The 12,753-nt window shown below is 40.5% G+C and overlaps 1 protein-coding gene across 7 annotated transcripts in view; it reads left to right on the forward strand.

Annotated features, from left to right (window-relative positions):
• The window catches only part of SOX5 (SRY-box 5), a 640,352-nt gene extending 627,806 nt beyond the window's left edge, over window positions 1-12,546 (forward strand). For all 7 annotated transcript variants that reach the window (XM_027905265.1, XM_027905273.1, XM_027905234.1 and 4 more), the window contains 2 exons: window positions 5,021-5,237; window positions 8,567-12,546. In XM_027905265.1, coding sequence (XP_027761066.1) covers window positions 5,021-5,237; window positions 8,567-8,870 — 521 coding nt within the window. In that variant the 3' untranslated portion in view covers window positions 8,871-12,546. The remainder of the gene's footprint in view (window positions 1-5,020; window positions 5,238-8,566) is intronic.
• Window positions 12,547-12,753: the final 207 nt, after the last annotated feature.

Below are 12,753 nucleotides of genomic sequence, written 5' to 3' on the forward strand. Positions count from 1 at the left end.
TAGAAGGCTAAATTGGTTAGGTTGATGGTAAAATAACCTTATACTGGTTAAAAGGGATTATACTGGTCAGAGGTGTATGATGTGATTAACTGGAGGACAGGGCAGTAATAGTTTTGGTCTGTTTCTAAATTGAGAGTAGACCTGGTTAAACCTGTTTTTAAATAATCAGCTTCAGAAATCTACAAGATCATTCTGAATGGCCCTTTTCATATAGAAAGTACAAAGAGAGCTTGATGTTTTCCCTCTTAACTGATTGTTTTGGATAACAACCTCCGACAGCACGCTGCTAATTCATTCTGCTTAAAACAGGCGCTTGAGCTGGGCTGACATTTTACGCAGTCTCTGGGGATCCTGGTTGACATTTTAAAGGGCTTCTAAGCATTTTATAATACCCTAAAATCTGGTTTTAATAAGCCATTCTGCTGAAATTGTTAACATAAGGAATCACCTTTTACTATTTGGCGCTAGATCAGGGAGATATGGGGACATCTTTTTCTGATTAGATATACAGTAGTTGGAGTAAAATGTGCAAATTCATTACAGATCCTGTTGAGGTGACAGACAGTATAGCTGACTCCAAACTCTTTCTGTTTTGCTGCCAGATATGGGGAAAAGCAAGGTCTGAAGCAGTGAGAGATGATGTTTCTATTTCTTTCCAGCGTCACATTTAATTTTTTCGTTCTACCTCTGCAATGGAGAGGGATGTCCTGACGTCTTCCTTCTTGACAGAAACGTTACAAAGGTCCTCCCTCAATTGCAAAAGGCCAGTCTTTTGAAGTCAGCAGGGAACTGTCTGTTAACTGGCGTAGGGTGAGCAAGTAGAAGCTAACAGTTCAACCAGATATTAGGGTCTCCTTATTAGAAAGCCGCAATTTTTCTTTCTCATTTTTCCAGCAGTACTGCTACACATTGAGGTCAGAGAGCTCATTGTCACAGAGAGCAGCTTAGATAGAGTTCTCACTGATGGAGGGTCATTTTTATAGTAAAATGAGAGGAGGTGCCCTTCCCAGCACTAGAATTCTCTAGGGATTATGTTTGACACTGTGGTATTATGTTTTGAGCATAAAAATTAGATACACGGATTTGTCACTAAATTCATCTGTGCATACGTTTGTCATCCATCTGTTCATTGCAACTTAAACTTGTGGATAATGATTTTTTTTAGTAAATTGTTAAAAAAGTGCTAAAATGGGTCTGCTGGACCCTATCAATTTAATAATGCATTGTTTAGATCTTTTTTGTAAATATTTTAATTAATTTCGCTGAGAAATCTACATAAAGATATTAGGAAACAATTAAGTTAAACACTACCTTCGGAAATTCTCTCAGAATGTATGAGAATACAAACTTATATACATACCTATAAATTATACAAATATTTGTGTATGTGAGGGTATTTATTAAACAAAAACTCAGCCTGAATCAGGTACTCAGATTGAAAAATGTCAGTCTAATGGACTGAAAGTTAGAGAATATTGCAAACAGCTGAAAATCCTTGTCAGAGAAACTTGGCTTAAAATCAGCGCTAAGCAGAGCTCTGAACGTGCAGGCACGTGTGTGCCTGAGCACAAGTGTCTGGGCATACATGAGGGCATCTCATTTCTGCCCTGGATTCTAATATTTGCCCTCTCCAGACGTGTTCACAGTCACACACAGCTGTGTGAGCACAGCTCTAACTGCCCTACCTCACTTTGGGGGTAGTAGCCATGCTTGGTACTTGGAAGTGTTGTAAATGTTTTAATTTTTCTTTTTCTAAATACTTCAGCCGCCAGATCAGGGAGAGTTGTGCAAGAATCTTGCTTGTCATTATGTATTCATCCAGAGAGGGGAATGGGTTCTTGTTTTCATAGTCAAGGCAAAAAGTATTGTATACTTGACCCACTCAAAGCTTTCCAGCACAGATGGTGAGTGGAAAGCTCACCCAAGAGTGTAAATCTTCCCTTAAAAAGAAAGATGATTTTCAAGATTCTTCAATCATACCTTGTTTGGGTTTGGGTTTGGTACTGTGCATAGGTACCCCTGCCTGCCTGTGTGTGTTTATAGACACATAAAACATAGACAGATAAAGCTATTACAAATGTATTTTGTCTAAACATAAGGTATTCTTAACCAGTTTTAGTATGCTGATTGGCAGTACTCATTCATAGCTTAACCTGTGGCTGCAAATTCAGAGTTATGTATTCTTCAAACTTTTCAAAAATTTCAAACTTCAACAATTTCAGATTTAGACCAATCAGAGAGCTGTTTGGATTATGTATATATGACTAAGAGAAGAAGTGAAAATGATAAAATGTACATAACAAGGGTCTATCAATAGAAAATTGCCCTTTTTTAAAAATTTTTAAAATGACAGCATTGTTTAATTATGTATGATACTTCAAAACATACTAGTAAATTATATTTAGTATATTTTGTAAAAACACTGAAGTCATAGTAAGAGGAGGTATCACTGCAGAAGGCAGATATTAAAAATTTGCTAGGAAGAGAGGTAAAACTGCCAGGATTTTTGTTGTATTCAGTTTGCAGCTCGGGAAGGAAAAACATAACAAATGACGTTTATGTATAAATATTATATGTGTAACTGTATGTACAAATATTATGCATCAAAATTTCGCTTTTTATGGCCCTGATCCTGCAAAGACTTGTGTGTTTGCCTAACTTCACCCACTATTTATGGATCTTTTCACATGAGGAGGTAGGAATCTGACTGCCCAGATCTGACTATAGGATAGCAGCAAGTGAACTAACGCAGCAGAAGAGGAACTGTGCTGGAATAGAGCAGTTTCATGGCAATTTTGCAACAACTGCCTTTAATTTCTACCTTTCTGTCCATCTGTCTGTTTCAGAATATGTCTGAGTTCCTACATTGCAGATCCCTTCACCAGCATCTTAAGTAAATGTCAAGATTTGTTTAAAGACTGAGGGTTTCAGCTTTTCTATTCATAAATAAAAACTGATTCAGCAGCAGGAAAAGGAGCTGGGACAGGTTTTCTAAGCCACTAGAATTTCTGCAGGTCTGTGATTAGAGGACTCTAGCCTTAGATTAACTGCTATGATTTTCTTTGTATGCTGAAACACCAGTGTGCCAGTGTCTGTGAGGTAGAATTTGAAAGTAGAACCACATCTGGGCATCTTCCAGTGGAGCTTGAATGTTTTATCCTGAAATCTTAACATCCTTCAACACAGTCCTGATCTGTGTTTCCATCTTCTGCGGCATTAGAAGGTGTGCAGTGTTTGGGCAGTCCCCACCTGTTTACCACTGTGTCATTTAGCCCAAAATCTAGGAGGTACTGTATGTGGAAAGTTGGTGTCACTTTTTCTAGCCACCCTCTTTGCCAGAAAAAGCTTGGAATAATTTCTCTGCGGGAGACAAGGATTCTGTCCACAGAGCTTTGCTGCTCTGTGTAATACAGAGCCCTGCCACAGATCCCCACGTTCAGACACTACCTCAGTAGGGCACACGAGGAGCCACGCAGGAGTTTCAGTCCAAATCCTAGAAGCCATCTAGTCATGCTGGTATGGTGCTGTGCCTAAGCTAATAACAACGTCATTAAACTGCTTCCCATTCCAGGACCAGTCACTTATCTCTAGGTGTGAGGTCAGGCTGTACCAGACTTTTTCTCTAAAAGCCCAAACTGCAGCATGGAATAAAGATTCAAAGAGCAATGGGGAAGAGGGTGTCAATAATCAGAAGAGGACTTTCTTGAGGGAATGAAACTGTTTTCTTTCCTGGGAAGGGATAACTGTGGTGTCTATATTGCAAGTCTTGGGGGCACAGTGAGCTAAGACCAGCCTGAGTAATAGCATGAGCTAAGTACAGTATGAGTAACCATAAAAACGAAGAACAAGAGGAAATCAAGTATGAGATATGACATTATGAACCCATTACATTGACAAACTATTCAAACTTTTTTTCCAATGGGAAAATTGACTATTTTCCAATAAAGTTTTCCTTCTGGGCCACATGTTTCACAGCTTGGACTATCCCTGTTATTTGAAATGTACCTTAGCCTGAAGCACTTCTGTATTTCATGGGAAAATAAAATAGGGTAACTGATTCAAGAAGTTTTACTTTCAGCTCTCATATTTGTGTCCTTGAAGAAAAATATTTCAGGAGGTATTCGAAAACAACTGCAAAGTCTTCATTATATCCCTAGCTCAAAGATCCACATTAACATAGGCAGAAAACAAGGCTGCCAGCAATGAAGCCATAGTACAGCTCTGCACAGAGGTGTGCCAGTATCCCAGTGCTGTTCCCTTCCTGACACACACTAAATTCTTTAGGCTGGAGCTGGCAGCGTTCCCCAGGACTTGGTCTTGAAGTTAAAACCCTGATGAGACATATGGGATAGTTTATAGCTTTTAGAGTCATTGCTTCAGGGTCCTTACAGGCTCCTGTAGCTGACTGCATAGCATTTTAGATCACTTCATATTCTACTTCTTACAAACATGGAAGCCAGAAAGATCTGATATTGTCATGAACAGTGAAGCTGTGGACATGTGCATATCCTGAGTTCATGCCTTGGTGGATCACGGTGACTAGGTGGGCAGCACTGGAGCGGTGCCTCCTCTGGAGAGGAGGTGAAAACAGGCCCATGGCCAAGGGAAAGTGTGGGGACGTAGCAGAGCAGACTATGTATCTAAGGGATCTCTGGCCATTCCTCTAAAATTTGCCACCTTGTCTTCTAAAACGAAGTGTCAGGGATTGCCCATTATCGAGATAACGGTTTTACTTCCCACCTGATAAGCATTATAATGTCAATAAATTTCAATAAAATATTGAGTCAAAACTTCAAGTGCCATCTCTCTGCCTCTTAGCCATAACCAAGAGGTTTACCAGTAAAATACAAACAAGACCTGACCCCTGTCTAGAAGCTCTGACAGATTCACAGCCCAAAGCAATATGACCGTAGGTATCTTGTTCTGGGTGACCTACTTGTTTCTCTGTCTTTCAGCGTTTGGGGATGAATAGAATCTCTTTTTTTTTTTTTTTTTAATTTTTTTTTTTTCTTGGTGACAGGATCTCGCTGGAAAGCTATGACAAACCTAGAGAAGCAGCCATACTATGAGGAGCAGGCCCGACTCAGCAAACAGCACCTGGAGAAATACCCAGACTACAAATACAAGCCAAGGCCGAAGCGTACCTGCCTTGTAGATGGCAAAAAACTACGCATTGGCGAGTACAAGGCTATCATGCGCAACAGACGCCAGGAGATGAGGCAGTATTTTAATGTTGGGTATGGGACCTTTAAAAACTACTGCTCTTTTCATTAAAAAAAAAAAAAAAGTAAATCAGGGAGAATTGTTAATTCAGTGTGGTAAATGTTATTGTTTATTGGCAGGAACATTGGATATTGCTAGCAGAAAATGAAGCTTAAACTTTAAAACAACGTATTCCAGGAGGAAGTTAGGCAGTTAGGTCTTTTTGTTGGCTCTGCTATATGCTCATCTTAAAGCCTCAGCCAACTGTCTCGTTTCCACTCTGAAAAAAAAAAAAAAAAAAAAAAAGCTTAAGATTTTCCAATGAAACATAACTTCTTATGATAAACCCTTATAACTGTTACTTTATTATGAGGCCTGAGAGAGTATATCTGAATGAATCTATGGTAGCGCCTCATGATCCAAAAGCCAAAATTACAAGTTTGCATTCAGTATGATATAAGTGGTTTGCAGAAAGGACTGCTGAACACACTGAACTTGAGCTGTAATATGGACTTGGCTCAGCTAATTCATATCATGCATGAAGTTGTCTGTGTTGTTCATTGTGATGGCATTTGTTATACTAGGGAGTGTCTTCCAGCAGTAAGCTAAATGCTTTGTGTTGAGCATAAATTTTAAGAAGACCAGTTCTGATAAACAGCTAAAGGATCAGCTTGATATGATTATATTAATATCTACCTAGAAGAGTAGCATGTAGTTGCCTTCTGCAGAGAAGGAAACCTTTCTTGGTTTTGGCTACAGCAGGTCAAAAAGAATCAGAAGTAATCAGATATTCCACAGTATTTTTGTGTTCATCCCAAGAAATTAAAAGCTACATGGTGGTTTTAAAAACAGCAGAAGCAGCAACAAGAGTGACCCTCTGAAATAATGAAATTTGTGTTCCGTTAATTTGAATTTTCAATCCTTTAACTGAGTAGCACGTCTCTAGTTAATGGCTAGAAGTAGCAATAAAGGAGAGAATATCTGTCCAGCAACTGTTAAGTGTCATCAGACTGTGTTTAAAACAGCTACAGTGTGCATTGTTATAATAAGCCGCTCAGCAGAGAAATTTGAGCTGCTTAACCCTGTGGTGCTGGCAGGTCCAGTGATCCCAGTGGTAAGCACTGAAACAAACACAGGGAAGTCAGCCAACATTTGGCATCAAGAGATTAAAAAAAGAGAGGGGGGGCCTTCTGGAAAAAGAATAGGTGGCAGCAGAGCCCCCAGAACACTGCTTATCTGGTTAACATGCATGCCTCACCATGGGAAAAAAAATTAACCTTGTAACATTCTGCATACTATTTAGCTTTCCAAGCAAGGCTGACATTGAAATCAAGACATTTCTGGAGGTAATTTGCACTGAAGCATAGGAGCACAGAACCTGGGGTGAAATCTCTATAAAACTACTGACAAAGTGGCCAATGTCTGCAGTGGGGTCAGTGTGTGATGCCAGCAGTCACAGCACTACGGTTGCATTCCTGGTTTTAGTTCCCCATCTGTTGCATCCCCCAGTACAGGTCATTTAGGGCTAAACTTCTAAACAACAGCCCAGCTCCTGCCTGGGCACCACAATAAGTGATTTGGTTTACAGGAGCTGCTGGGACGTGCTGAAGGCACCACAATGAGAAGGACTGGGCGTTTTTAATGCTTTCCTATCTCAGTGTCTTCATTTTCAGTGGGTAGCGTGGCGAGCTCACCTCACTGGACTGCTGAGAGCCCTTATACATTAGTATCTGAGGACTGCTGCAAGAACTTCTGGGCTGGACATCCTATAGAGGTGGAAAAATGCCATTCTTAAATTATTTAATACTTGAAAAGCACTCTGAAAAGCACCATTTAAGTGCAAAGTGTTCCTATTGTTAAATATTAAAAGCAATTTAAGTGTGCTGAATCTTGTTGCAGAAATGCTGACTCCAGAAAACAAAAGCCTTCCTAGTGAATTAAGAATAAAATGCAAATTAGATCTGCTCCCTACTTTAAGAGCTGTATCTTCTGCTGAGACAACTTTGACTTGTTTCAGAAACACAGAAATAAGGACTGTGCGGAGGGAGGTCTCACTCCAATGGCAGGCAGGAAGTATCTGAAAATGCAGCAGCGATTCCAAACAAATGTAAAGCTGTTTGGCAGAGGAAAGTCTTTCAGGATCACTGTACTGTGCGAGGCTTACTGTACAGCCAGGGCACAGGCAGGCAGGGGAACAGGGGAGGGCTTCATTCTTAATTAAGAATGTTCATCTCAAGAGACTCTGCCCTGTCTCCTGTGGCAAGGCTTTTCAGTGCAGATGGACACACCGCTGATGACATTACAATGTGCAGCATGTACTGAAGAGTATTACTGCAATGGAATTACTTCATGCAGCAAGGAAACAAAAGGAGCATGAATTTTAAACCTCTAGGCTTGTTGGGACTCTGAAGCTTCTCAGGGAAACAAACACTAGTATAACACAGCCAGTGTTCTTGATGCAGAGGGAATTTCTGTGGCCTGGAATAATTCTTCTTTCATTACTGCAGACAGGTTTCCAAGGCTTAGACGCCGTATAAAGGCATCCTGTAGAGGATTTTCTCAAATGCTCACGTTGCTTGCTTGCTTTTTATTTATTTTTAAATAATGCCTGCTTCCGTTTTAAGTCTGCCTTTTCCCCATTTTATCCTTCTTCCTTCAAAGAGCCTGCTTTTCACAAGGGCCGCTCCCAGTGGAAACTACCACCTTCCAGTGGGAGGCCTTCAGTGCTCAACGTGTAAACCCATGCTGGCCCCAGAAAGCTCACTGTTCCTCTCCCTAATAATAGCCAGGTCTCAGAGTGAATGTGGAGTAAGCATTGCCTCTTTGGAGAGTCTTGCCTTGCTTTCTCCTCATCCATTGGTATCTTCCCACAGCACCTCCCCATTCCTGTGCAATTTACCCAGTCCTTGCTAGATCTCTGCTGCTGGAAATTCGTTGCCTTTATGTCTAGTCCTGCCAGAAGATTGGGTTATTTAAAAGGAAGATTTTCAAAATATATGGGTTTTAAGTTGGACCACAGTTGCAAGGAAGTTTATTTTTGGCTGGCAGCTCATGGGACACCCAGTTGACCCAGAAAAGAAGTTTGCCTCACAAGCAGGCAAGCTGGAACTAATGCAGGTACAACTAGAGATGTTTACAGAGGGGTTTTTTTGTCAGTGAAGTTGGTTTGGGCTTGATGTTCATTTCTGGAGCATCAGTTGGTGAGTTTAGAATATCAATATAAAGGCTGTCTTGCGTGGGCCATCTAGGGACTTCCTCTACATGCCCAAGAGTATATGCTACGGGCTTGCAGTTTGCTGTTGATCTTGCCCTCCCTTTACCCCTTCCAGTACTCAAACATACTTTTGCTTTTTCTCCATGGCAGGCAACAAGCACAGATCCCCATTGCCACCGCGGGCGTAGTTTACCCAGGAGCCATCGCCATGGCAGGAATGCCTTCCCCACATCTGCCCTCGGAGCACTCGAGCGTGTCCAGCAGCCCGGAGCCCGGGATGCCCGTCATCCAGAGCACTTATGGCATCAAAGGCGAGGAGCCTCATATCAAGGAGGAGATGCAGACCGACGACGTCAATGGAGAAATCTACGATGAATACGATGAGGAGGAGGATGACCCCGATGCGGACTATGGCAGTGACAGTGAAAATCACATTGCGGGGCAAGCCAACTGATCGGGGTCCAAATATCTCGTGACCTACAGGACTTCAAGGAGAAAAGAAAAAAATAAATAAAGCCCCATCTGGTTTATCCTTGCCAGTGGCCAAGCACATTAACTTTCTCATACACTGACTGTTACTTTAACTGTTAGTCTTAACTAGTTGGGACATCAGCTGACTAATAGACATCAGCCTGCATCAGAAGAAAAAAGGCTCAGAAGAAAGGAAACAAAGACAACGACAACAACAACAACAACAGAATGATATAAGCTATGGGTAAAATAATGCCAGTAATTCAGCTGCTATACCCAAGCACTGAAGTCTTACCCGTCGACCTTTTATTATTATTATTTTTTTTTCAAATAAACTTTATGGCTGTTTGTTCTACAATGTTCTAGAAATTCTCACTCAGGTACACAGTGCCAACAAGTGGCTTGTGAATGTGTTTTGTTGTTTTGTGCTACAGTTTAAAGAGAAATAATTTTTTTTTTTTTTTTTTGGTAATGCACCTGACAGGAAAAGAAAAAAAGATAAAATTCCTTTTAAACCCCTCTGTCTCCTCCTCCCCCTCCTCCCTGTCAAATCTGGGTCAGAAGTGTGTGTGTGTGTGCGCGTGTGTGCGCGTGCCTGTGCGCGTGGCTGGCAAGGAAGGAAGTGGGGAGTCTGTTTCTGTTGACCCCAACAAGCAATTATTTCCTTTCAAGAGAGGACTTCTCTTCATCAGTTGCACACCATACTGAGTCTTTGAGCAAGTGCCAAATTTGTACTAAAGCGCTGAACTAGTCCAATTTGCTTTTTTTAGGTTGGTCTCTTCTTGTTTTGTTTTTCTTTTGCTTTTTGTTTGCTTTCTGCTCTGTCTTAAGTTAGGACAGTGTTGTATCTTAGACAATCCCTTGAAGAACCTGATATACCAGCAGCTGGTGAGATTAGACATATATTTTTGGTTTTGGTTTTGCTTTTTAAAGGAAACTGTAGGTGCCATTCTCAGGTGAAAAAAAGAGAGAGAGAGAGAGAGACATAAGAAATTTAGAGAAAAAATATTTTATGGTCTTGGATTTTCATGTGTGCGTGTTTATGGTACTAATAAGAATAATCTTGGACTATTGTGAGCAAAAAGCGTGTTCCAGAATGAAGTCCCGCACCCTCCAAATGTCTTGGTCTGTAAAGAGCCTTTGCTTTTAGTTTACACTTCAAGTGGCATAATAAACAACATAAAAAAGGCTTGTCCAAAACGTGACTTGTTCTGAACAGAACAGGGCAACTGGAAATGTTATTTACTTGCTGAGCATGATTAGGTTACCACCAACCATGTCCAGTTTTGATGAACTCATACTTTTAGGATGGCTGAGTACTGATTTCTGATTCAAAAGGCAATTTTTTTTTAACTGACATTTTTTTCTCCTTTACATTGGCAGAAATCCTTTTTTATCTGTGGGATGTTTGTGTAGGAAGGAAGACTATTAGCTATGAAGAGATTACCATATTCATAGTGGGCATGTAAGAACCCAAACCTTTTGTGATGCCGACTTTCCTCAGCTGTTGCCTCTCACAACTGAAAAACTTACTCTCCTGCACTAAAATATTTTCAGAGTTGTTCTAGAGCACTTAGATAAGTTGCTTGTGCAGTTTTTTCTTCCTTGGGCAATGACAGCGAGGTGAGGAAGGTGGAATTACACAAGCCTAATCCTAAGCAGAAGTTTGCATTTCCGATAATGTAATTAAATGTTATGCTTTATTTTGGGGGAAAAAATTATATAAATTAATTAGAGTTTCTTTTCATCTCCTTACTGTAATATTCCTGTAGGAGAAGAGGACCCTGGTTTGTGTAGCAAGACAGAAGCGTTAGATAAACTGACCAACCGAACATCAACGCTGCTCCAAATTTCATCCAGCAGCTATCCCAGAACTGCTCTATTGCCTGTAAAGGAAAGTCTTAGGATTGTCCTGAGGCAAAAGCCTTCCTCTGAGTTGATTTTACAACTGGGGATGCCAGTTTTATATTTATGTTACTTCATGGTAAATTCCTACTCCCAGAGAGAGATCCATTGCTGTTCTCATTGTCTCTAATTTGTAAAATTAGCCCCGTGCATCTTAGTGGCAGTGAGATCCCAGCCTAAGCATTCACCAGAACCCTGGTCATCAGTATTTGGCAACATTGCTGTTACAAATGGTCCCCTAATCAGGCAATTTAGCCCTCGCTGCAATCAGCCAGGTGCAGGATAAAAGGGGCAGGTAGAAGGAGAGACTGGGAAGGGGGGGAATGCCTTTCTTTGCCTCTTGAAATCCCACTTGAAGTGTAACTTGACCTCTGCAGACCTTGTGCAAAGCAAACAAGCAAATGCCATTGAAGACTTAGGACAATACTCCAAAGAGCAGTTTGGATGTGATAGTTTTACCCTGCAACATCTGGGGTTTCTTTTTTTCCTCTTTTCCCCATTTTGTTTTCCACCTCCACCTTGAAAAATTCTTTTCTATTTTCTCTCTCTCAGAAGATTTGCTCTGAAATTATGCTTGGAGTAGCTGATCATATCCTCCATGTCAGAGAGGGTTCTTTTCGTTTGTATTTTTTGACTGTGTTGGGTTTGTTTTTTCAGTTGAACTGCCTCTTCTTGCTAGTGTTGTAATGGTAATTATAATAATAATAATAATGGTCAGCTGTTCCCAGATTAGTAAATTATGTATAATTTATTTTACACCCCCCCCCTTTTTTAACTTTATTTTATTCTGTTCTAATTTGGCAGTGCAGCAAATGAAGCTGTTAGGCTATTTAAAATGGATACCCCTCCCCACCTTGCCTTTTTATATATATATAAATATATATATATATACATATGAAAACAAATCGCTTCTTTTTCTGCTCACACCATTTCTCTTCCTTTTATTTTAATTTTGGCCCCAGCCATGTCAACTTCTGATGTTTATTATGATGGAGTGAATTAATGGGAGTGTTGTTTTCAATCTTAATTAACTTCTGCTCTCTCATCACTCATTTTAGTTATTTAATTACACCAGTCATCTAGAGCCAATTTTTTTAAGCACTCTGTTTGGATAAGAAGGAAAAAAAAATAGACAATTGTTTTTATATCATTATTATGTACAATGTGAAAAACAGATATTTCCTCCTTTTTTTTTCTTTTTTTTTTTAACTTTTAAATTTGTTCCCTGTCTTTGTGAACAAATTACTTCTGACTCTTGTGGGTTCACCTCACATTTGCTGGATGCTTGATTTCCACAACGTTATAGAGACTCTCTGGTTTAATTGTGTCACTTTTGGGCTACCAGAATACTTTGTTTTAGCTCCAGGTAGGTGCCATTGCGGCAGGTGTGATTGGAGCAGGTCTTGGGTGCGTGGGCTCGGGGTCAGTGGGAACGAGACCCTTGGGCTTTGGCGGGACTGAGTTTCAATCCCCAACTTCAGGCTCTGCTGCAGGAGCCGCTCCTGGAGGCAGCCCGGTGTCCGTGAGTAGGGTGGCTCCTGTGCTGGAGGAGCTGAGGCAGCAGGACCTTCTCCCGGAGCCCTCTGCTTTGCTCACCACCTAGGCCTGGGCTGGGGCTCAGCTGAACGCTGATTTCCTTACCGTGCACGTTTCCCTCCGAGAGGCTACGCTGGGGTTCCCCCAGGGTGGCTTTAGCAGACTCCACCTCCTGCTTTCGGATGTTGAAAACCGATGCAGAAATGTTAAAAAGAAAAAAAAAAAAAAAAAAAAAAAAAAAAAAAAAAAAAAAAAAAAAAAAAAAAAAAAAAAAAAAAAAAAAAAAAAAAAAAAAAAAAAAAAAAAAAAAAAAAAAAAAAAAAAAAAAAAAAAAAAGGCAAAATGGCTCTGGGGTTCCAAACCAGAAAAATACTTAAAGCCTGTGCTAATGTTTCCTTGGGTCCAGGGATGATCACCCATATATC

Source organism: Empidonax traillii, unplaced genomic scaffold (assembly GCF_003031625.1).
Source record: "Empidonax traillii isolate 1590-97213 ecotype Southwest subspecies unplaced genomic scaffold, ASM303162v1 scaffold25:size3598162, whole genome shotgun sequence".
In the NCBI taxonomy this organism is placed as follows: Eukaryota; Metazoa; Chordata; class Aves; order Passeriformes; family Tyrannidae; genus Empidonax; species Empidonax traillii.